This window comes from Pelobates fuscus, chromosome 11 (assembly GCF_036172605.1).
Source record: "Pelobates fuscus isolate aPelFus1 chromosome 11, aPelFus1.pri, whole genome shotgun sequence".
Classification (NCBI taxonomy): Eukaryota; Metazoa; Chordata; class Amphibia; order Anura; family Pelobatidae; genus Pelobates; species Pelobates fuscus.
This window is the reverse complement of record NC_086327.1, coordinates 42,215,770-42,241,518: the sequence shown is the minus strand read 5'-3', so window position 1 is coordinate 42,241,518 and position 25,749 is coordinate 42,215,770. Positions and strand designations below refer to the sequence as shown.

The 25,749-nt window shown below is 40.2% G+C and overlaps 1 protein-coding gene across 2 annotated transcripts in view; it reads left to right on the top strand.

The window, feature by feature from the left end:
• Window positions 1-3,776: 3,776 nt before the first annotated feature.
• Window positions 3,777-25,749, top strand: part of TMC4 (transmembrane channel like 4) — a 64,219-nt gene continuing 42,246 nt past the window's right edge. The window contains exons 1-4 of one of the 2 annotated variants that reach the window (XM_063435748.1): window positions 3,777-4,031; window positions 6,731-6,935; window positions 11,295-11,443; window positions 20,111-20,254. In XM_063435748.1, coding sequence (XP_063291818.1) covers window positions 3,977-4,031; window positions 6,731-6,935; window positions 11,295-11,443; window positions 20,111-20,254 — 553 coding nt within the window. In that variant the 5' untranslated portion in view covers window positions 3,777-3,976. The remainder of the gene's footprint in view (window positions 4,032-6,730; window positions 6,936-11,294; window positions 11,444-20,110; window positions 20,255-25,749) is intronic. The other variant, XM_063435749.1, reaches the window with a different exon arrangement.

The following is a 25,749-nucleotide window of genomic DNA, read 5'->3' as shown; positions in this document are numbered from 1 at the left end:
TAGCCAGGAAGGGTAATGGCAGCTAGAGGTCCAGATGTAGCTGTTCACATCCACGCTTTTAAAAAAAAGTCTTAGACTTTAAGATTTTTTGTTGGTCCGTATATAGGACCAAATCTAGAAAGTCTATATTTGTAGAACTGTATTTGTACGTAAAGGTTAAATTATATTAATTCTTATTGATATATGTCAGAAATTCCAAAAGGTCTGCCTCCTTTCCTCTCCATACAAAAAAAACAGTCGTCGATATATTGTCTATAGAAGACCAGGTTCGCCCCCCACTGGTGACCTCGCCAAATAAACAGATTTTCCCAGTTAGCCATGAAGATGTTGGCATAGCTGGGGGCGAACCTGGTCCCCATAGCGGTACCGTTAACCTGCAAACATATATCATTCTCATACCAGCAAAAGTTATTTTTTAATATGAAATCTATGCATTCAATTAGGAATTCCACCTGTTCTACTAACATTGTGGGATCCTCATACAGAATTTGTCTTACTGCCTTTATTCCCAAGTCGTGCTTAATGACAGTGTATAATGACGTGACATCACATGTCACCATCAAGAAATCTTCTTCCCATTTGAGACCTTCTATATTTCTTAATAGGTCCCCACTGTCTTTTAAATAGGACTTTGCTTTTTTTTTTTACAAAGGGTTGCAGTATTACATCTATGTATTGCGATAGATTGCATGTGAGGGACCCTATCCCTGAGATGATGGGTCTACCCAGGGGATTCATGAGGCTCTTGTGTATTTTAGGTAATTGGTAAAACACCGGTTTCTTAGGGTATATTACCATCACGAACTCTAATTCTTTATTATTTAATATATTCAGGAATTTTCCTTTGTCTAATATGTTAAATAGACGTTTTTAGTATCCAATGTAGGATCCCCCTTTATCTGCTCATAAGTAAGTGGGTCATTGAGAATTCTTCTGCATTCTGTATTGTAGTCCTTAGTGTTCAGGACTACAATCCCCCCTCCTTTATCCGCCGGATTTATTGTGATATCCCTATTTTCACTTAATTCTTTGAGTGCTTTCTTTCCCCATACATTTAAGTTCTGTTTATGTTTGGCTACTTTTTGGGGTAGTCTGTCTATATCTGCAGTTACTGCGAGATTAAAAGCCGACATTGGGCCACTCATTTGATTGGTGGGACAAAAGGTTGATTTATTTCTTAAAGTTGTATGATGAAAAATAGTATGTCCTATTGTGGGTGCCATAAAACTCGAATTATTTAAAAAGATTTTTTTTAAAGTCAAATTTCTCATGTACTTTTGTACGTCTAGATACGCTGTAAATGGATCTGATTTGACTGTAGGGGCGTATTTTAAGCCTCTGTTTAGCACCTTAATTTGATGTTTAGTGAGTGTAACACTGGATAAGTTAAAAATTCCCATCTGTTCTACCTTCTCATTTTCTTTTCTCCTGCGGTATCTCTTCCCCCCTCCCCCCCCTCCTACATCCTCTAAAAAAGGCCTCTTTCTGATATTTGTTTGGGGGGGGGTTCTTGATGATTCCGACTGATATATTTGCTCCTTGGTCCTAAAAAATTGTCATTAGAAAGTGTTCGGTTTTCTTTTATCTCTACATGGTTTGCCTCTTCTGTGTGAAGTGCCTCAAACCTATTGTAGGAACGCCAATTTTTAACTTGATTGTTAACCCTCGGTGTTTCTGAATTATAGTTCCCTCGGGATCTGTAGGAATTTTTTCTTTTATTGTGGGTGACTGTAGTCCACTCACTGTTATTTACCCTCTGAGGTGTATATTGTCTTGGCTTTAGATCTCCTCTCTTAATATGATTATACCCTGAGGGATTTTCAGGAGCATATATAGTTTTTTTGTTTTTTAAAGTTTTTGAAATTCCTAGGGGCATTATATTTTTTGCCCCTAGGGCTAAACTTATGTCGTCTCTCATTTTGAGTTCTCTTATAATTCCTAACTGTATTTTCTCTAAAGTCCTCTTATCAAAATGCTTGGAGTATTGTCAGCGCTTAGAAGATAATCCCCTTAAAATGTAACATATAACATATAACAAGGGTGCATATATATAGAAATAATGTCGCAATGCTAAAAACTATTGTGCCAAACTCTATAAAGAACCACAGTAAAAAAACTGGATTAAAAAAAGGCAATTAGAAAAAACGGAAAAAATAGTAAAAAATGATAAAAATGTGTCTCTAAAAAGTCCAAAGTTATTTTGATGAACTTTAAGTCCTATGAGGGGGAATCCAAAATCTGTGATATCAATAGGAACCCAGAAGTGTGCTTTAAAATTCCTAGGCAAAGAAAGAAAGAGATATAGTGTAACTCTATAACATTTATTTCCCAGTACAACAAAAAAATCCCCCCCTTTGCTGCATACCCTCTCTATTTAACTAGAGGAAGAAGCCGTTTTCAAGCTATCTTTATCCACAGCAGACTTTGGACTTTTTAGAGACACATTTTTATCATTTTTTTACTATTTTTTCCATTTTTCTAATTGCCTTTTTTTAATCCAGTTTTTTACTGTGGTTCTTTATAGAGTTTGGCACAATAGTTTTTAGCATTGCAACATTATTTCTATATATATGCACCCTTGTTATATGTTATATGTTACATTTTAAGGGGATTATCTTCTAAGCGCTGACAATACTCCAAGCATTTTGATACAGGATTTGGGAAAAATCTTTTTTGTTTAGCAGCTGTCACCTATAGGGTACCTTGGGTACTATTTCTATTGATCCAGTTAGATCTTTTTAGCCACTATATTGGTTTTTATTCGTTAGATGCGCTCTCTTGATTATCTTGTTTATTATAAAATAAAGCAGTTTACTTTTTTTCAACATACCCTGAGTCCGGCTTTCCATAGTGTGGTGACATCATCCAAAGCTGAGATGGAACCCTCGATCAGCCCCCCAGCCATCCAAGGGGAGATACAAAGTCTTCATCTAGTGAGTGCAGTTGGATCTAGCGCACAATAACCTATTTTAAATTGTATTACACTATTATACGGTTTTATTTTACTGTAGATCATCAGCTGTATCCTCTGTATTCTGCTTGGTGCTATTTGGAAATGAATGCTTTATGTAAAATATGTAAATAAATAAAAGAAATAGCTAACGCCCTATTTATTTGCCATCAATGAACAGTTTGAAAACCACTCAAGCAGGCCACTGATATTCACATTAGTGTCTCTTTAATTTCCTCTGACACAGTCTTACATATTCTAATTTTATTTACTGGTTTGTTGTGTTCATTTGATTTTCTTTTCATTTACTAACCTTAACCAGAGCATCGTGAGCATTTTATTTATTTAGATATTGCTGTCAGTCTAACCCTCATCACTTAGTGTATGCGAAAGTTTTATCCATGTTTTTATGACAGAGTCACATGGGATGAGACAAGGCCTTCCTGGAAGAACTCAGTTATTGACAAAATCTTTACAGCCTGTAACTATAGTAACGGTATCCAAGGTTTGGCTAATTGCCATGAAGATATTGCTTCCTGGATCTAAATGCTTCTCCCCAGGCAGGTGCAGTGAGGTGATTGCTTTATTCATATTGTACCAATAGCAATTACTTTAAAATTAAAACAAAATTAAGTATATCACTCCCTCCAACCCACTGGGTAGCTGCAAAGCTTCAAATAGTTCACCTTATAAACAAACCAGTGAGCTCTGTCAAGGCAGCCTGTTGATAGTTACCTTATCTTTCCACACCCAACTGTGACTCCTGAATAGCATGTCTATTTGTATGTCTCAAGTCATGCTGTACCTGAGCCTGTTGCTAGAAAGGGCTTGCCCAGCTCCTCTTACTAGCCACTCCTGTTAGAGGTTTATTGTCTAGGTAGGTGATTGCCAGGAACAAATCATTAACTAGCTGCAGTCAACAACCTCCTATGTTTCCCTGACAGAATAAACTGTACTTCCTCCTCGATTCACACCTTCAAGTCTATGTGAGCGTTATTGGTGTTTGGGAGTGCTGCTGCTCTGAAGATGGATCGTTTTGAGGAAGGAATTGAAGTAGACCCCACTCATCCTCTGGGGACAGGTATGTGTACCAGGTGATCAGGTGCTGGATTCCTGTGGAATTCTGAGAAAGCTCTGTTTTGGAACCTTTAGAACCTTCAGATGACTATTGTGTGGTCAGTTATAGACACCCCTGCTTGAAGTTTATTATGTGGTTTATTCAGTACAGTGTATTTTTCGTTTAAAGGAATATTCCATGGGCATTTTTGTTAAATCACTATTTAACACTCCTAATGAAAACATGCATTCATTTATTTATTCTTTTTTTTTTTTAATTGGAGGTGTATCTAAAAACATTGTGCAGAAGATGCAGATGCCATACTGTAGGAATATTGATAGATTGTATTATTATTTTTTATTATATTTTTAATTAATCCTGTTGTAGCAGGAGTCTCATCTGTAATGGTATCTTAATTCGGCTGTAAGGATTTTTTTTTCTAAGACTTGTCTTCTAGGTTACTAATATTTGCCATATCCCTCTTGCAGCTTGATTCCTTACACCTGTAATATAGCTTGTTTATTTTGACTTCCTGTACTATTTTTTAATATCTCAATACAACAATAAAGGTTGACAAAAAGATTATTCCAATTAACAGACATTTACTCTGTTTTTTTTTATTTTCTATTTTTATTTATTTTTTATTCACTACAATTGACTATTCTGTGAATAAACCTATAAATTAAAATTATAGGGTTTCTTCCCTGTTCTATCACTGGGGGGGACTTTGTTGACACAAAGCTAAACATTGCACCTACATATATACCACTTCACTATTGGAAGCAAGTATAATCATTTTTTTTGGTTCATGTAAGTCTCACTCGCCTTCACTTATACTCTATAAATGATGACCACCGTGTAGAGGAATTAATTTCTCTACTAGAAGCCAATGTCCACTGTTTCAATTCCTGCAAGTTTGCTTAAAATTCTCACCCCCATGTTTTCAAATAGTAAATGAAGTTTCATTGGATCATGTCATTCCTACTAGACTTGCACCGTGCAAAAATTATATTTGTGTGAGTTAATTTGTCAGAAAAAAAGAATTGATTTGGGCTATTCAAGTTTTGATCACAACAGCAGTCAATGTTTTCTCTCAATATCAATAGATAATCAATCACCAGCAAAGGAGAAGAGGATATTTTATTGATTATATATTTAAATAGAGAGATAGACAAGTTTCCTTGACTTATTTACTGCAGTCTCTGTATGTATTTGTTTAACATTTAACATGTACCCTATGAGACAGTTTTAAAAGGACACTTCAGTCCCGTAAGCATTTCAGAACGTCAGGTATATGTTATAAAAGTGCAAATTTCAAGACAAAATGTCATGACATGCGCACAGTCGTTATTCGGCTTGTGGCATTTTCTTTCCCATAACCCACCAATAAACACAGACACCAATTTTCTGTTGGAAAATAAAAGTCCACAGCTTTATTTAAATTTTTCAATAAACAAGATAACAGATTGGGGTCATTGCCAAATAAATTAATTTACCCCCACCCCCATCCGTACAGCATTAACCCCGACAATGACCCCATACCATAAACAATATATATAACAATATAAATAACACATAAATATAACACACGGCCTACCAAAGAGGCCCCATAATTGTAACTTTATTAACTGTAGGGGCGTACCGAGACACCCCTACACCACCAGGTTCGGAGCCACCGATGAGCTCGAACCAACAGACCACTTCCAACTCTGGCCTAATTCAACTTAAGCTTAGCCTAGCCACTTGCTAATCCACTTCCATCCCAATTACCCTAGCCCTATCCCGCCGCTGTGACAAAACGGGACCTGCTAAAAAACCTAGGGAGGGTGGGAGGGACAATTAACAGGTAAGTGCGGATTCTGAATTAAAATGGCCGTTTGCTAAAATGGCCGCTTAATATACTCGCACTTTTCCACACCCTTTAACATGCTCCACCCTAACCCCACCCCCGAATCTATAGCTCCACCTGCCTACTCCTTGGCTCTGTCAAGGCCCATTCCCCTGACTGCGCTGATCCATGGGCTTCACTTTCATGAATGTGCCAACAGGACAAACAGGAAATGTTCCTGCCTCACCAGCTATAAACTACCAGTCAAAGAGAAAGTGATTACACACACAAAAAATAGGAACAGCAACATACATGCATACTGACATTGCATAGACACATGAATACCAATATACATAAATAAAATAACATTACATGCAAACAGGAACACAAACATATAAATATACTTACAATGCAAACAAAACACACAAAGGAACACAAACATATACAAAATTGTGCACAAAGGAACACCAACTCTTGCCGCGCATGCGCATTCAGCCGATGACGAAAGAAGGAGGAGAGTCCCCGGCGCTGGAGAAAGGTAAGCGTTTAACCCCTTCCTCCCACTTTAGCCCGGCGGGAGGGGGGCCATGAGGGTGGGGGGGACCTGTTAACACTATAGTGCCAGGAAAACGAGTTTGTTTTCCTGGCACTATAGTGGTCCTTTAACTCCTAAATGACAGTAAATTTAGCAGTGAGACTGTAGGGGCATGACCTATACAGAAATAAAATGCTTCATTAAGCTAAACTTGTTTTGGTAACTATAGTATACATTTAACCTAAATGTATTGATGTGCAACAACTTGTTTATGTAGTCTAATCCTGACTTCTGGACACTGCATGCACAGTAGATGTCATTAATGAAACAATTTTTTTTTCTATATTGTTTAATTGTTAGGATTATCATGGCAGAGGCAAGAATCCCCTGATTTAAACCAGTTTCCAAATAGTTCATCTCTCCGTTACCGTGGCAATGAAGCTCCGGAGAAGAATGCTGTGCCACGAGAGACACTGTATCAAAACTGGATGGATGAATTGCTGCAGGATGAGAACAAGTCTATAAAAGAACTATATTGCCCCATGAAAACTAAGAGGGAATTAAGGTAAGGTATAAACCTGCATTAGAGCTGCACAAGCTGCATTAGATGTGTGTGGTTTTTGATCCAAATAAAGTTGATCGCCGATCACTATTCTAAGCACCGCATAATGTATATGTTTGGTGAGTCCGTCCTTCCAATTTTGCAATAAAATGCATTGAACATTCCCTAGCATAGCTTAATTATACAATATTTTATTATTATGCAATAAAAGATATAAGTGACTTCGACAAGGGCCAAATAGTGATGGCTAGATGACTGGGTCAGAGCATCTCCAAAACGGCAAGTCTTTTGGGTCGTTCTCGGTATGCAGTGGTTAGTGCTTACCAGAAGTGGTTCAAGGAAGGATAACCAGTGAACCGGGGTAGAGTCATGTGCACCAAGCCTCATTGATGTTCATCAGGAATAAGAGCTAGCCGATCGGGTAACACAAAAGAGCTACTGTAGCCCAAATTGCTGAAAAGCATAATTCTGGCCAAGATAAAAAAGTGTCTGAACACACAGTGTATAACAGTTTACTGCGTATGAGACTGCATAGCTGCAGACCGCCCAATACACAATGTATTACAGTTGGCTGCGTATGAGACTGTGTAGCTGCAGACCGGCAAGGGTGCCCATTAAAGCTTCCTGTCCACCACCGACAGCACATGGAAATCTGAGCATCAAAACTGGACCATGGAGCAATTGAAGACGGTTTCCTGGTTTGATAGATTATGTTTTCTTTTAGATCAGGTGGGTGGATGTGCATTGTTTACCTGGGGAAGAGATGGCAGCAGGATGCACAATGGGAAGAAGGCATGCCGGCGGAGGCAGTGTAATGCTCTGGGCAATGTTCTGCTGGGAAACCTTGGGTCATGGCATTCATGTGGATGTTACTTTGACACATACCACCTACCTAGAGATTGTTGCCGCTCATGTACACTACACCTCTTCATGGTAATAATGTCCCCTGATATTAGTAGCCTCTTTCCACTGGATAATGCAACCTGCCACACTGCAAAACAGTTCAGGAACGGTTTGAAGAAGTACATAACTATTATTTTAAGTACATGCAATTGTCTCAAAGGAAGCTTTTTAATGTGGTTTATAAAGGCAGGCCTATAAAATTTAGACTAGGTACGCAGTGTTGGAAAAACCTTTTCTTAGAGGTTTTTTGTTTTTTTTTTGCTTTTCGGCTATGACGTTATTCGTTATCTGTAAAAAAAAAAAGTTTTTTTTTTTTAAATGTTCAGATACCTTTGTGTTTGTAAGGTCCCTGGAGGCATTACTAGCTGTACAACTTACTGAAAATGGCAACAGGTTGTAAGTTGGATGTCTGCATTTGAGTATAATGTCCACGTACAATAAATGCAAATGTTAGATCACATATTTCACATATTACATATTTCTAAAAGAAAGATATTTAAAACTGCTATAGCAATCTTTCTCAATCTCTGGACTGCTAATGTTATGCTCAAATGTGACTCCAGGAACAATATATAGAAGGGGGCACATAAGATACAACAGTCAAAACTTAATAAATATACACACACACATATTTAAAGGTGGAAAGTGTAATGTCTGCAAAAATCAGAGTAAAAACCGCACTATGGGGGTTATTCAAAGAGCTCCAGTGTTTGTTGGATACAATGGCGTTTCATGTATAGAAACTCAACCAATGGAAGGAGAAATTTATCAGTGAAGCTTCACCTGCCCTTGTTTGGATTTCCCTTTTGTGATATACCGCAGTTTGTCTCAGTGGCACCTGTACAACCCATTTGTGTCACGTTTAAAGCATTCGGTATACACCATAACAAACTTTCTAGAGTGGTTAAAAAATGCTAACAGTGAAATGGTAGAGTCCATTAACTACTCCTCCCCCTGATTTCTGACTGTAGGAATGATATCACTCATTGAAACGTCCTGTACTTTTTGAAAGCAAGTGATTACATTTCAGCAACTTTGCAGGCATTTTATCATTGACTTATGGTTTCTGGCAGAGACATTCATAATCTACCAGCTGGCAATCATAAGTAGAGTGTAAACAAGGGTGAGTGAGGCTTTATGGATTAGATTTCATACTGTAAAATACATGAAAATTAAAAACATTTATAATCAAGTTTGACATTAGGTGGTTATCATTATTTTACAATAGCTTTAATAAAAAATATAGTAATTATATTATAACCAGAAAAGTGGTCTGTTTCAATTATCTTTTTGTCTGCCAATCTAAATATAGCAGTCTTCTAAAATGGAAATTTTCTATAGTGGAAAATTCTTGTGTCAAAATATTAGCATAGCATTTATTCGAAAGCAAGGGATACATAGCTAGCATATACGTACACATCACAATACAGCAGTTTTGGCTATAGATTGCTTTGCATACACAATTAAAATTATGTAAATTTACAACATTTTTATTCTTAACTTTTTTGTTAATCTTTTATAGAAAAAATATATTTGGGAAATGAAAAGCTTTACATACTATACATCCATCTTACAATACATCACACAGGGTCTGAAATGTTAGTATAAAAGCAAAAATGCTATTTTTCTCACATACAGTACGCGTACAAAAATATATAAATAAAAATGGTCAAATACCTTGCTTATAGATATTTGTAAGGACCCTGAAGGCTTTACCAGCAGTACAGCTTACTGGAAATTGCAACATAATGTAAAAAGAATGTGTATAAATGAGGGTGAGTGGGGCTTTGTGAACTAGATTTCATATTGTAAAATACATGAAAACAAAAACATTTATACTTGATTTTGGTGTTGAATGGGTTTAAGCTGTGTAAGAGTGTTACAATGTCAAGGAGTGGGAGATGCCCCATCCAATTCATAGTCCCTGTCATTGGTGTCGTCCCATAAAGAGAGGTTGAGACTGAGGATAGGACATGGATGGTGTGGAATTGATGTTGGCTATGAGTAGATTGCTCAGTGGCTTACCCTTGTCCTTGTCAGTGTGACATGAATTGAGAGAAGAGTATAGCTACAGACGTAGAATAAAAAAAACCAAAAGATACTGGCAAGGGTGGATATTTTTATATGAATTCCATGTAAGTAATGTTCTTACTTGGTGTCCACCCTACCTTCGCTACGTCTTATGAAGAGCCAGAATCCCTTTGTCGGAGCAAAGCAAGGCAGGGCTTTGTTCAATCGATTAGAGCGATCAGATGAGGCTTTCAGCCAATGTGCTAGCCTAGTACTGCATGGCTTTGACCAAGAGAACTAATGAAAGCTTCTGTCTCTCTATAGGGAGTAGTGGGGGCAGGGAGAATAGAGGGCATTATAGCTTCAGAACCAAAGGTAGTTCATACTATTTATGAAGATGCAATTTGTGAACAAAGCTTAAAAATGTGGAACAGATATGGTGGCAAGGCCCACAGATCCAGTCCTTCTGGAAAGCCATACGAACAGTACCAATAGGAATCACGCACATAACACTGCCTTTTAATCCACTCACCTATTTACTTCTCTCATGCCCGACTGGGACTCCCCAAGCCATAAGAAAAATTACATATCACCTCCTCCTAACACAACGCGTACTCGCAAGGGCATGGAAAACCAACAAAACCCTGTCCGTAGAGATAGTCCTTGCAGAGATGGATGATCAAAAAAAATCTATGAACAACGTTATAATAACATATGTCCACCTAACAAGACAACACTAACAGCTTGGGGGGCCTGGAGTACATGGAGAGGCGCATCCCATGTAGTAGCCATATTCTCCCCCTGAAGCACTGGGGAAGCAGCAGTGTTGCATTAGGAAGATACTTGATAAGGATTAGCGTCCAGGTACCGGACGGGACCAAGGTTGAAACGATGTACAACTGATATGTTACCAGTGTTTCAGATTAATGTATACCGGAAGCTTTGGATGACAAGTATTGCAATTTGTAACTTAGTATTTACCCCCCCTCCCCACCACCTATCCCTTTCTTTTCTGTACCCCCTACCCTTCCCATCTGTGGAGTATGGTTGACAATGGAAAACAATACAAATTGTCAAATTTAAGAAAAAAAAAAATGCGGAATATTTATTTGAAATAAAAATGTCAAATTAAGAAGAAAATAAATGTCATATTCAGATGTTTTTTTTCTGTGGTGGTCAGTGGAACAAGTAGTTCTGGTGAAAAAAAACATTGTTTTTGAGTGTGTTGGTTGGTAATGGTGATAATGTAGTATCCGTCTTGAGTAAGGAATGTATATTGGAGAGCCCAGTGGAATGAGATTTTCATAGCTTTTCACCTAAAATGAAATGATTAATAGACACACTCTTTGATCCAAGTTACCTTTATTATTATGTTCAGCCACTTTGCAATTTGCTATACATTTTGTCTATACAAAATTACAGTTAACATTTATTGGTCTCTCTGCTCAGGAAAAAACAAGAAAGGATGATTGCAAAGAAGACTGGATGGCAGTCCTGGAAAGAAGACAGGCAGAGATCTTTTAGAAAGTTTAAGAGCGAAACATCTGAGACTTTACAATACTTGGAAGTCTGGAGAAGCACATTACAAAGTATTGAAGGTATGCCAGGATTAACGGGTGCATTCAAGCTAAGGCTGTGAAACATCATGTAATTGAATTTCATATGAAGTTGTGCTAGTATTTTTTTTTTTTTTTTTTATAATTCTTTATTTTTGAGTGCAGAGTTGAGAATATATTTCGGTAATATTACATGGCGTTACAGAGAGATTGACAATGTTTTGTTTAGCATAGTCATGGTGTGCTGCACTTTGTTTTTTTTAGTTTTTTTCATAACAAGAGTAATATTGAAAGATATACAACAGGCTTGTCAACATTTTTGTACGTTTGATAATGAGGGATAGATTTTTGTGAGTGCTTCCGAGAGGAGTTTTGAGTGTGTGGTGTCTCTAGGAGATGGGCTCTCAGGTGTGCCCTAGTGATGTGAGGGAGTGTCAGTTGAGGTTCTGCGTGGAGGGTTGCTGTGGCATCTCTTGTGTATGCCTGTGGTGTTCTGTAAGAAATCCCCGGTGTGTGGGGTGTCGTTTGCCCAGTGGCTGAGATGGAGTGTGTGGCTGGGTGTCATTTGGTGCTCTGCCAGGGCGCCTGGGGGGAAATTTGTGCCCTCCTTGTAATGTGTTGTGTTGCCCCTAACCAGGGGGGGCAGCGGGGGGGGGGGGGGGGGGTTGATATGTCGATGTGTCTCAAGATTCTCGTCTCTGTGGGTTATGGCGCTCTAATGGAGCGGTGGTCAGGAGTGTGTGTAAAAGAGAGCGAGAGAAAGAGAAATCAGGAAATAAACAAATATGCATTTGCAACTTAAATAAAAACAGGTATAACGACTCGTGCTGAGTTTTAGCCCATATGTGTTTGTTCAGGTGCCATGTCCATGGGTGTTGGCCCAGTCCCCATTAGTTGTCAGTTATCAGTTGCTTGCGAGCCTCCGGATCTCGGGACGAAGGTGGCGATGCGGGCAGGGTCCCATGTGCTCCTGGGGGTGGTCGGCTGTGGGTCCTGATGACTGTCTGTTAGTCCCAGTGCTTGAAGGAAGGGCGGTGCCCCCTCTATTGACGTAAGTGTGTGAGTGGTTCCATTGCGGGTTACCACAAGGGTCCCTGGGGTTCCCCAGCGGTAGGGTATGGCTGCAGATCTTAGTTGAGAGGTAACTGTGTTCAGTGATTTCCGCCAGAGTAGGGTATTTTTGGTGAGGTCTTGATAAAATGTCAGCGTGGAGCCTTCGAAGGTCAGAGGTGTTTTATTCCTCAGTGCCATCATGATCTGGTTCCTATCTTGTGAGGGTACGCAGCGGAGAATGACGTCTCGTGCCACTCCAGTTGGTGTTTTAGGTGTGCCCGTGACACGAAACACTCCGTCCACAACCATCTTTTTGGCTGATGTGTGGGGCAGTATGGATGCAATTAGTCTGCGTGTATAATGAGGGAGTTCCTCGGCAGTCACTGCAGCAGGGATGCCACGTATTTTTACGTGGTTCCTGCACTGTTTGTCCTCCGGGGCTGAGATCTGGTATGTCAGTGTGACTTGGGTGTTTTGCAAGTGTTGTACTGTCTCTTTAAGGGCTGAATGGTCAGTTTTGGCAGCTAATATGTCCTTTTCAGAGGTTTGCACTCTGTCATTTATGGCCTGTATGTCAGTTCTCAGTGCCCTAGGGTCGGCTGTCCAGACTTGCTGGATGTCATTAAGCAGTAGTTTTAAATCCTGCTTTGTTGTGGGAGCAGTCCCATCTGGGTTGTCAATTGGGTGCATGAGACTTGCCTGGGTGGGTGTTGTAGCTCTCAGTCCGTCTTGCGCCCAGTTTTCCTCATTCCGGTCCGCATCAGGAGGCAGCTTAGTCTGTGCTGGCTGTCTCAGCATGTCCCTGTCATGCCTTAACTATGGTATCCTCTTACTTCCTGGTTCCACGGAGCCTAGCCACACCCCTTTATGACACGGTCTGCCTATTTAATCTGACTGCACCAGCTGATCAAGGCTGGATTATTGAACTACGTTCCTTACTCACAACCCGGCTACAACTTCGTTGTGAAAGCCTCTGCTACCAGACCGGACTGAAAGACTCTGCAAAGTTCCCTTCACCTCTCCTCATCCACGACTAAAGATTAAACACTCTTCATACGCCTCTGAGGAGATCTCGGGAACCAGTGTTCTATGTGCCGGAAGCTAAGTAAAACCAATGTGATAAGAGTTGCATCTAAAAGCTGTTATTACCTGTCTCCAAAAGTCCTTCGGTAAAAACAATCCCGTTACAGCTAACTTCAACTCATACTTCATATCAGTTATCTGCATCTGTCTTGCTTCAGTTAAAGTATGGAACAGCTATTGTAATTACTTATCACCTAAACCGTTAACTCTACTAAGAGACTCCTTATTGATTCAGTGTCTGCAATTTACTATCGTTTACTCCTTAAAGCTACAGTGCCTGTAACTGTGGACTTCAGTTATCATTTACTACTTAAAGCTACAGTGCCTGTAATTGTGGACTTCAGTTATCATTTACTACTTAAAGCTACAGTGCCTGTAATTGTGGACTTCAGTTATCATTTACTACTTAAAGCTACAGTGCCTGTAATTGTGGACTTCAGTTATCATTTACTACTTAAAGCTACAGTGCCTGTAATTGTGGACTTCAGTTATCATTTACTACTTAAAGCTACAGTGCCTGTAATTGTGGACTTCAGTTATCGTTTACTTCTTAAAGCTACAGTACCTGTAAATTGGAATTAAAGTCTTTACCTTTTACTTTCTTTAATAAATATTCAAACTATACGAAATCTGCAGTTGTGTTCCTTCATAACAAATGTTTAGACGTGACAGAATAATCCAGCCATTGTAATGGATCCAGCAGATTTCGATTCTACTATAGCTACGCTGAATCAAAGAGTTAATGCACTAGCCCAAAGTGTGCAAGACCTGCAAGTTACTAATGAAAGACTTCTCACTTATATCAGAGATTTACAAACTCATACTCCTCATACTACTCTGCACTCGGCTAGTGATCCTGCTGTGTGTAACCCTGAAAAGTTCTATGGAGATCGTTCCAGATACAGGGAGTTCCTCAACTCTTGCAAACTTTTAATTGCTTTGAAACCTAGATCCTATCCTACAGAAAGAACTAAAGTTTGTTCGGTTATTTCCTTTCTAAGAGGTGAACCTATGTCATGGGCTCATTCCTTTCTGGAAAACGATGACCCCATTTTAGATTCACTGGATGAATTTTTTGAAGCCATGTCTCTTCTCTATGAAGATCCTAACAAACAAGCTACAGCTGATTTAACAATCAGAACACTACAGCAAAGAAATAGACCCGTTGAAGATTACATTGCTGAATTCAAAAGATGGGCTATAGAAACGCAATGGAATGACATCACATTGCGCAACCAATTTCGAATTGGTTTATCGGAAGCTGTAAAAGATGAATTATCTAGAACAGAACTCCCTACTAATTTGAACGCTCTAATTCGCCTATCAATCAGCATTGACAGAAGATTAAGAGAAAGAAATGCCGAAAAAGCCCTTTCACATTCAAAAGACCGCAAACCTTTCACTCCCTCAAAAGCTCCAGATAAGACTTCCATACCAAGTGAACCTATGGAAATAGGGATAATAAGAAGTCCCCTCACTCCTGAAGAGAAAAATCGAAGACGTCAATTAAACCTATGCATGTATTGTGCCTCTCAAGTTCATTTAGTCTCTGATTGTCCTTCATTGAAACGGATAAAAGGCAGAAGGCAGTCTCACGCCTCTTCCATCCTAAGTGTACTTCCCTCTACAGCAAATACTCAAATGTCCCCTATCGTTCTTGTATTACAGTGGGACAATAAAAGAATTATAACCAAGGCTGTTATCGATTCCGGTGCAAATGGAGTATTCATCGACTCAGCCTTTGTAACAAAGAATAAAATTCCTTGTGTTCGTAAAAGAACTTCTGTACCTGTTAAAGTGATTGACGGGTCCCTCATCTCATCGGGACCAATACTTCATGAATCCATCCCTCTAAAAGTAACCATCAATCATACTCATACGGAAAGTCTTATATTTGATGTCATCTCATCACCATTATTTCCTATTATATTAGGGATCAACTGGTTAAGGAACCACAACCCTCAAATCTCATGGTTTCCCTTCTCTCTTGCATTTGATTCTGATTATTGCAAGAAAACATGCTTGCAACGTATTCCAATTCTCCAGTCTACGAAAGAACCAGCTAAAACCTCATGTTGTTCTGACACCGAACTGGAGTCTCCTCCTCCTACAGTCATTGGAATCCTATCTTCTCTTATCGACGACGTTAAAGGTCTCAGTGAAGACGCTCTTGAACTTCCTAAATCAAGTAAATTATCCAAGAAAAACGGTCTCTACTATTTTAAAGACCGGATTTATGTACCTCCCTCTTTCAGAATTAAAGTACTTGAAATTATTCATGATTCTCCTCTGGCAGGTCATCCAGGTATGAAAAAGACCCTTGAATTGTCTAAAAGATACTATTGGTGGCCTCGTCAAGACCAAACTGTTGAATCTTATGTCAATTCCTGTTCTGTATGCCAAAGATCCAAACATGTGTCATTGCTAAAGCCTTATCATCCTGACCCTTTCCAAAGAAATGTCACTACTTCTCCTGATCCCATATTGGTCCAGGGTGAAGAAGAATACGAAATTCAAAGTATACTGGATTCAAGGATCCATCGTGGCTCCTTACAATACCTCATCAGATGGAAAGGATATGGTGTTGATGAAGATACATGGGAAAACTCCTCTGTTGTTCATGCTAATAAATTGATTTCCAAATTTCACAAGCATAACCCTTCTAAACCAAGTCAATAGCACCCAGAGGTTGCTCATTAAAGAGGGGGTACTGTCATGCCTTAACTATGGTATCCTCTTACTTCCTGGTTCCACGGAGCCTAGCCACACCCCTTTATGACACGGTCTGCCTATTTAATCTGACTGCACCAGCTGATCAAGGCTGGATTATTGAACTACGTTCCTTACTCACAACCCGGCTACAACTTCGTTGTGAAAGCCTCTGCTACCAGACCGGACTGAAAGACTCTGCAAAGTTCCCTTCACCTCTCCTCATCCACGACTAAAGATTAAACACTCTTCATACGCCTCTGAGGAGATCTCGGGAACCAGTGTTCTATGTGCCGGAAGCTAAGTAAAACCAATGTGATAAGAGTTGCATCTAAAAGCTGTTATTACCTGTCTCCAAAAGTCCTTCGGTAAAAACAATCCCGTTACAGCTAACTTCAACTCATACTTCATATCAGTTATCTGCATCTGTCTTGCTTCAGTTAAAGTATGGAACAGCTATTGTAATTACTTATCACCTAAACCGTTAACTCTACTAAGAGACTCCTTATTGATTCAGTGTCTGCAATTTACTATCGTTTACTCCTTAAAGCTACAGTGCCTGTAACTGTGGACTTCAGTTATCATTTACTACTTAAAGCTACAGTGCCTGTAATTGTGGACTTCAGTTATCATTTACTACTTAAAGCTACAGTGCCTGTAATTGTGGACTTCAGTTATCATTTACTACTTAAAGCTACAGTGCCTGTAATTGTGGACTTCAGTTATCATTTACTACTTAAAGCTACAGTGCCTGTAATTGTGGACTTCAGTTATCATTTACTACTTAAAGCTACAGTGCCTGTAATTGTGGACTTCAGTTATCGTTTACTACTTAAAGCTACAGTACCTGTAAATTGGAATTAAAGTCTTTACCTTTTACTTTCTTTAATAAATATTCAAACTATACGAAATCTGCAGTTGTGTTCCTTCATAACAAATGTTTAGACGTGACAGTCCCCTATGTCTCTGCTGTCAGCCACAGCATTAGGTTTTTGGGAGCGTCGCCCCATCGCGTTCCGGTGTTCCGGTTGCGGCAGGGGGTTTATTGGCTCCGGTCCCAGCGGGGGGAGTACAGTGCTGCCGCGGAGGAGTGCTTCCAGACCCAGGCTTAGGGGTGTGCTGTAGGCCGCAGTTTTTCGCCGCGGCTTGGAGTACTTCGGGTGTAGAAAAAAAGGCATCTATCGATGCGGTTTGACTCTGGGGACCCAGTTATGTTAGTGAGGGGTTCGGTTGGGTTATGGTTGGGTGGATATTTGGGTAGATTCGATCTGATGTCTAGGAGCTCATGGAAATGGCGTCCGCTCGTCAGGCTTGCAGGCTCCGCCCCCCGAAGTTGTGCTAGTATTTTTAGACCTCATTGTAGTAATGGTTCTTTTTTACAAGGCACTAATAATGATACATAATGTTTAACCCCTTAAGGACCAAACGTCTGGAATAAAAGGGAATCATGACATGTCTCACACGTCATGTGTCCTTAAGGGGTTAAAGGGCCACTATTTTTCTTAATTCTTTGAGTCCAGGTAAGTGTGTGTGTGTGTAGTGGTGGGGAGTGGAAGGAAGTAAAATGTGTGTACTTAGCAAATGAGGCAATCCTTTCTCCACCCTGTGGCAATCTATACTACAAAGGGCTCAGCTTTTGAAGTTTACTCCAAGAATGCCTAGTTCCTTGTTCTGAATACCGATAGGGCAAGAGGATTCCCAGTCCCTTTAGCCCTAATTAAAAACAAGCACTACCCAATATAGAATCTCCTAGTCCCAAAAGTTAACCCACTTGAACCCAACCCAGTCCTGTGTCTATAGTTCCCAAAACCCATAGCCACCAATCTTCACAAACACTGCCAACCATCTCCCTCCTGTTCCTGACCATCCCACCAGATGTCCAGGCACATAATTAAAACAAAATGGAAATACATAAATAAGATTAAAAAAATTAAAAAATATATAATAATGTCTTCTTATGTTCTTACATTTCAATAAAAATCTAGCCTAGAATTGCAATTCAATGATTGAATGTTTTCACCAATGTAAACTGCTTATTTGGTTAGTGTATAACATATGCAAATTAAACTGTGATACCGCAGGTTCTTTGAAAATAAAGAATAAAAAAATAAAAATAAAAAATCCAGTGATTCCAGGCCCTCCTGATTGTTTCCATGGTGTTTTAATAGCTTAGAACTCTTTATCTAGAAGGAGCACATATTCCTGTGTCTACTTGCAGAACCTTCAATGCACATGATTGATTGTGCTTGAAAGCCAGTCAATCACAGTTCATCTTCAGCCGGCATGTCTAACCCCTGACAGTCTTGTGTCTTGTTGTCTTGTGGCAAGAGTAGGTGACGTTTAAAAGTGTCTACCCTGATTTGTTTTTTGCAAGTTGTATATGTTAGCTAAGCTAATTGGAAAAATTCTCAGCTATTTTTGAACCTCAGCTGTTTTTGCCTAATATTCGCTAATCCCCTGTTTAGTAAAAATAAAGTAGATATGCATATACAGATAGATAATTTCTTCAAAAAATGTAAATATTACAAATGACAAAGTTACATAAAAGCTAAATAAGGCCATAGTATAGAGACAGGATAAAAATATTGATAAAAAAGTGAATTACGTGTTTAATTTCCTTCAAGTAAGCAGACATTTAAAAATGCTGTCTTTTCTACTCTACCAGCGGTAACTGGAGATTGTAGAAAGTTACAATCTATGTCATGTCTTATTAGAGTGCAAAATAATCCTTTCTAAAATTAGCCGTGACACTTTTGTCCGTTTCCTGGAACTATTGCATTTGTCAAAATATGCAAGATTCCCGTACTGGATGCTAAACTTGTTTTTCGTTTCATTTGTAACACAATGGCTGTTGTGCAAATAATAACTTTTCACTAACTTTCCTGTTTGTTTTCTTTGTGCATTTGTTAGCCAAATTGCTAGCGAATGTGCAGATCAAAAGTTATTTACTATTTTATATGACCTTCTTATGCTTTACAATTGTGTGAATGTAGTCACCAAAACAACTTTAGCTTAATGAAGCGGTTTTGGTGTATAGTTTATGCCCCTGCAGTCTCACTGCTCAATCCTCTGCCATTTAATGTCACTTTGTTTATGCAGCCCTACTAACACCTTTCTGCATGTGACTTACACAGCCTTCCTAAACACTTCCTGTAAAGAGTCATCTAATGTTTACACTTCCTATATTGCAAATTGTGTTTAATTTAAAATTTCTTATCGCCTTTTCTGTTAATAGCTTGCTAGACCCTGCAAGAGCCTTTTGTATGTACAAAGTTCAATTTACAGAACAGGAGATTTAAAAAAAAAAAAAAACATCTGATTTAACTCCTAAATGGCAGATAATTGAGCAGTGAGATTTTAGAGGCATTATCTATACACAAAAACTGCCTCAATAAGCTAAAGTTGTTTTGGTAACTATAGTGTCCCTTTAACCCCTTAAGGACCAAACGTCTGGAATAAAAGGGAATCATGACATGTCACTCATGTCATGTGTCCTTAAGGGGTTAATGATAGCCCATTGATAATTGCTAAATACCTCAAACTGCTATAGAGGGACATTTTCATTTTAAGGGTTGGAGGTGCAGTCACGGTTGGGGCAATTTCAAAAAATGGTTAAGTGACATGATCTATTAACGTAACTTTTAAAAAAAAAAGAAGGTAATTAAGAGACTAAATTATCTTCTTTTATATGCTTTAAAGTGGCACTCTGGCTTAAACCTGTATATACATCTCACATTTGGAGCTGCTAGAACATAATGGCAATGCAATTGGATTAAAATAGGGACTGCCTCTCTTAACAAAGGACACTTGGGTTGTATGTCTCTACCACGTGCTTTATTTTCAGAATATTTTGTTTTCTTACAGGACACTTTGGGACAGGCATTGAGTCATATTTCAGCTTTCTCAGATTCCTGGTTTTAATGAATTTTGTCACCTTCCTCCTTGTGGGAGGTTTCATTGTCCTCCCCAGCATTATATTTAATGAATTACCTCCGAAAAGCATAAATGGTGAGTCTGTTTCTAACAATATCAATCGTCACTGCTCTGTACTGTGCCAGCAAATACACATAGGATAGATACCTCATACCAGATTGTAAGATGAATACCCAGGAACAATATATCAAATAGCATAGTTGCCAGCAGCATTTGTATGCAAACAGAACATTTCAAGGGACACATTGAATCCGAACCATCCTGCAGTCAGTTCTGCTCTCCATCACACTGCTATTCCCAGAACTACTAGACAATTCTCGTCTTTTTTTTTAAGTAATGAAGGAACAGAATTACTGTTGTCACTGAATTCCGTGAAAAGATCTGCAGGTTTTAAAGCTGTTTTTTTAGGTGTTCTTTAAAGTGCATGCTTGGATCTGGTCCGTACAATCTGCAGAATTTAGATAAAGGGAATTGCAGAAAGCAGTTGCTAATGGCATGGTATTTGCCTGCACTGTAGTGCTAGGAGCACTGACTTTGAACACACTGAAACACATCACCCAATATCGGCACCTGGTGAATCGGGACACTGGTGGAGAGGGGAAAAGGGAGTGGGACAGTGATGCCACTTAAAGGGAACAGGACCTGCCCAGACATGCATACTACACTGCCTGTCAATCTTTTAGACATGCCAACTAAGGGCACACCATGCAGTGAGCACTGTTATAGTGCCTCTGCAGACTCTTAGTGTCTGGAGTGTAGCGGGCGCGTGTCTAGCAATGTGCCCACACTACCATTGTTGAGGACAGTTCACTGGTTGTCAGGGTACCTGTAGTCTCTACCCCTGAGACGGGTAGAGACTTAGACGTTTTTCCACCCAGACGGCATGATTCTCCCGTTCCTCGCGGTCCCCTCGCGCATGTAAACGCCGGCCGCGAGAGAACTATGCCTTTTTGTAACGTGACGCTCAATAGTCGACGTCATGACGCTATTCTAGCCCGACCTGTCAGTCAAATCCCGGACACGAATCAGGTCTCGGCGGAGGCGTGATTAGTCTCTAGAACCAGGGTATTTAAGGGAGCTCTCAGCATTTGCTCATTGCTCTGTCGTGGTTCTAGCCAGCCTAGTTACACAGTGCTCTTGTATTCTCTTGTCTTTTGGTTCTGACCCGGCTTTGTTATTACTTACCTGTCTTCTCTGTTACCCTTGACCCGGCTTGTCTCTTACTTACCTGTCTTCTCGTTCCCTCGACCTCGGCTTGTCCCTGACCATTCTATACGTAGTTTTACGTTAAGTCCGGCCATTCTAAGGTCCGGTAATCGTATCTGCTACTCTTTGTACTCTGCGTGTTGGATCCCTGTCCCGATCCTGACATTACGACAGGGCCAATGGATCCTGCAGGTACAAACTGTCAGCTTGGTTCTCCTGATCCTAGGTTTGACGCCATGGATCATAGAATGGATCAGATGGCACTAGCACTACAGGTGTTACTATCACGTTCTAATAATCCACCTGAGGAGATGCGTAATACTTCTATTCCTCCTGTGAGTTCAGGGCTAGAGGTAGCCACTGTAGGTGCTTCTTCCCGAGTTACCCCACCTGTACGTTATGCTGGTTCTCCTGAAAGGTGTCGTGGCTTTTTGAACCAGATCAGTATCCATTTCGAGCTACAACCCTGTTCCTACCCTACTGATAGGGCAAAGGTGGGATTTATTATCACCTTACTCATTGAGAAGGCTCTGAGATGGGCTAATCCGTTGTGGGAGAATGATAATCCATTAGTCTATAACTATAATGCCTTTGTAGCTGCTTTTAGAAGACCTTTTGACCCCCCTGGCAGAAAGGTCAATGCAGCTAGATTACTGTTGCGCCTTAGACAAGAGAACCAAACACTTGTGGATTACGCACTAGAGTTCAGGTCTTTGGCAGCAGAGGTTAAGTGGAATGAACAGGCTTATTTAGACGTATTTTTAAACGGATTATCCGATGTAATACTTGACGAGGTAGCGACGAGAGAGCTTCCCGAGAATTTGGAGGACTTAATTTCCTATATATCTCGCATTGACAAACGTCTAAGAGAGAGGCAGAACACTCGAGATAGAACCGGTAGACCTTCCTCTAGACTAGCTCCATCATTTCAAAGCCCTGAAACCAAAACTCCACAGTTTCCAGAACCTATGCAGATAGCCCTTACTCGCCTCTCAGAGGAGGAGAGACAGTACAGGAGAAGGGAGGGACTGTGTATGTATTGTGGAGTCAGAGGTCACTTACATTTGAATTGTCCCAATCGCCCGGGAAACGCTCGCACCTAAGTTTCTCTAGAGGACAGGCCTTGGGTGTTTCTATTTTGTCCTCTACTCATAACTACAAAGAACACAGGCTTCTATTACCCGTCTCTTTAACTTGGGAGAGGGGAACGTTAGAGACTATGGCATTGATAGACTCCGGAGCTGCTGAGAGCTTTATCGACCAAGTTTTTCTCACCAAACACGCTATCCCATCCCAGTTAAGGAAGACACCTTTGGCTGTTGAGGCCATAGATGGTAGACCTTTAGTTGAGCCTGTGATTTTCCGGGAGACCACACCTCTTAACTTAACTACTGGTATTCTACACAAGGAGGAGATATCTCTACTACTCATTTCATCCCCTTCTGTTCCCGTAGTCCTGGGATACTCCTGGCTGAAGAGACATAACCCCATTATAGATTGGAAATCAGGGGAAATAGTCTCGTGGGGTCAGGGTTGTCAAGAGGGATGTTTAACCCCTTAAGGACCAAACTTCTGGAATAAAAGGGAATCATGACGTGTCACACACGTCATGTGTCCTTAAGGGGTTAAAGAGAGTGTCACCCCTTTGTATTGTTAACACACTTAATAACTCTACCGACTCTACTAAAGTACAGATACCGTCCTTGTATCTAGATTTAAAGGCGGTATTTGACAAAAGAAAGGCTGATACCTTACCACCACACAGGCCTTTTGATTGCAAAATTAATTTACTTCCTGGTACTATGCCTCCCAGGGGCCATGTATACCCTTTGTCTACGAATGAGAACTTAGTCTTAGAGGAGTATATTCGTGAAAACCTAGACAAAGGGTTCATTAGGAGATCCTCCTCCCCTGCTGGGGCTGGATTTTTTTTTGTTAAAAAGAAGGATGGTTCTTTAAGACCTTGCATTGACTACCGAGGTTTGAACAAGATAACCATTAGAAATGCCTATCCGATCCCCTTGATCACCGGGCTTTTTGACCGATTAAAGGGTTCCAAGATTTTCACTAAGTTAGACCTCAGAGGTGCTTATAACTTGGTGAGAATTCAGCAGGGACACGAGTGGAAGACTGCGTTCAATACTCGTTATGGGCACTATGAGTATACTGTAATGCCTTTTGGTCTCTGTAATGCTCCGGCGGTATTTCAGGATCTAATTAATGAAGTTCTTAGGGAGTTTCAACATGACTGTGTTATTGTATACCTCGATGATATACTTATACATTCCAGGGATATTGAGACTCACCACGGACAGGTCAGAAGGGTTTTGCACAAACTTCTTCAACATGGCTTGTACTGCAAATTAGAGAAATGTAGCTTTGACCAATCCCAGACTACCTTTCTTGGTTACGTGATTTCTGGAGAGGGGTTTGAAATGGATCCGGAGAAACTCCAATCCATTTTAGATTGGCCTTTACCTAAGGGTCTCAAGGCCATTCAGAGATTTATTGGTTTCTCTAATTATTACAGACGTTTCATTAAGGGTTACTCCTCTATTATTGCTCCTATCACCAATATGACCAGACAAGGGGCTGACACTAAGAATTGGTCTACTGAAGCACTTCTGGCTTTTAAGACTCTCAAGGAGCTGTTTGCTTCCGCACCAATTTTAGTTCACCCTGATACTACTCTGCCTTTCCTACTCGAAGTTTACGCTTCTGAGACGGGTATAGGTGCCATCCTGTCCCAAAGGTTGGGTGTGGACAAACCATTACATCCATGTGGGTATTTTTCCAAAAAATTATCGGGTACTGAGAGCAGATATGACATTGGTGACAGGGAACTCCTAGCAGTTGTCATGGCTTTAAAGGAGTGGAGACATCTATTGGAGGGGACTTTGCATCCTGTTACCATTTTGACGGATCATAAAAACTTATCCTATATTGGGGAGGCTAAACGATTATCATCGAGACAGGCCCGTTGGTCTATATTCCTCACTCACTTCAATTACATACTCACATATAGGCCTGGTTCTAAGAATTCTAAAGCTGATGCCTTGTCGCGCCAACATGAACCTTCTGCCATATCTGAGCCGGTTTTATCCTCTATAGTACCTAAGTGTAATATCATCGCTAACGCAACTCTCAAAATCCATTCTCCGCTTCTTGATCAGATCAGGAGCTTGCAGCATCTGGCACCTAGACTGACTCCTGCGTCTAGACACTTCGTTCCTCCTGAACTCCAACTGGAGCTCTTACAGTGTCTTCACGAGAGTAAGGTGGCTGGTCATCCGGGTGTTCGCAAAACATATTCCTTGATCTCTAAGGATTTCTGGTGGCCTTCTTTACGGAGGGATATTAAGGATTTTATCGGAGCCTGTGAGGTCTGTACTAAGACTAAACTACCTCATTCGCTTCCTTGTGGTCTCTTACATCCCCTGGAAGTTCCAGAAAAACCTTGGTCCTGTTTGGCGATGGATTTTATTGTGGATTTGCCTGTTTCGAAAAAGCACACTGTTATTCTCACAGTGGTGGATAGGTTTACCAAGATGGCTCATTTCGTGCCTTTACCTAAACTTCCGACTTCACCTCAATTAGCGGAGATTTTTGCTAAAGAGATCTTTCGCTTACATGGGATACCTTCCGAGATTACTTCTGATAGAGGTTCCCAGTTTGTTTCACGTTTCTGGAGATCATTCTGTTCTCAACTAGGCATTAAATTGAATTTTTCTTCTGCTTATCACCCTCAGTCTAACGGAGCCGCTGAACGTACCAATCAAAAGATTGAACAATATCTGCGTTGTTTTGTTTCTGAACACCAGGACGATTGGGTCGGTCTGATTCCTTGGGCAGAGTTCGCACACAATAATCTTGTTTGCGATTCAACTCGCTCTAGCCCCTTTTTCATGAATTATGGTTTTCATCCTTCCATTCTTCCCTCGGTTCCTTCTTCCCAGGGGGTACCGTCGGTTGATACTCATGTTGCCAATCTGAAGAAGTTGTGGGATCAGACTCGACAAATTCTCCTACATAATTCTATACTGTATAAAAAACACGCTGACAAACGCAGAAGGCCGGCTCCTAGTTTTGTCCCTGGTGATAGGGTATGGTTGAGTACTAGAAACATTCGTTTGAAAGTACCGTCTATGAAATTCGCTCCTCGCTACATTGGACCCTATAGGATTCTGAATCGAATTAATCCTGTTGCGTATCGCCTAGCGCTCCCCTCTGCCTTACGTATTCCTAATTCCTTTCATGTTTCCTTGCTAAAACCCCTGATCTGTAACAGATTCTCCTCCAAGGTCTCCTCTCCTCACTCTGTTCAGGTTGAGGGTCAGGAGGAGTACGAAATCAACTCCATCATC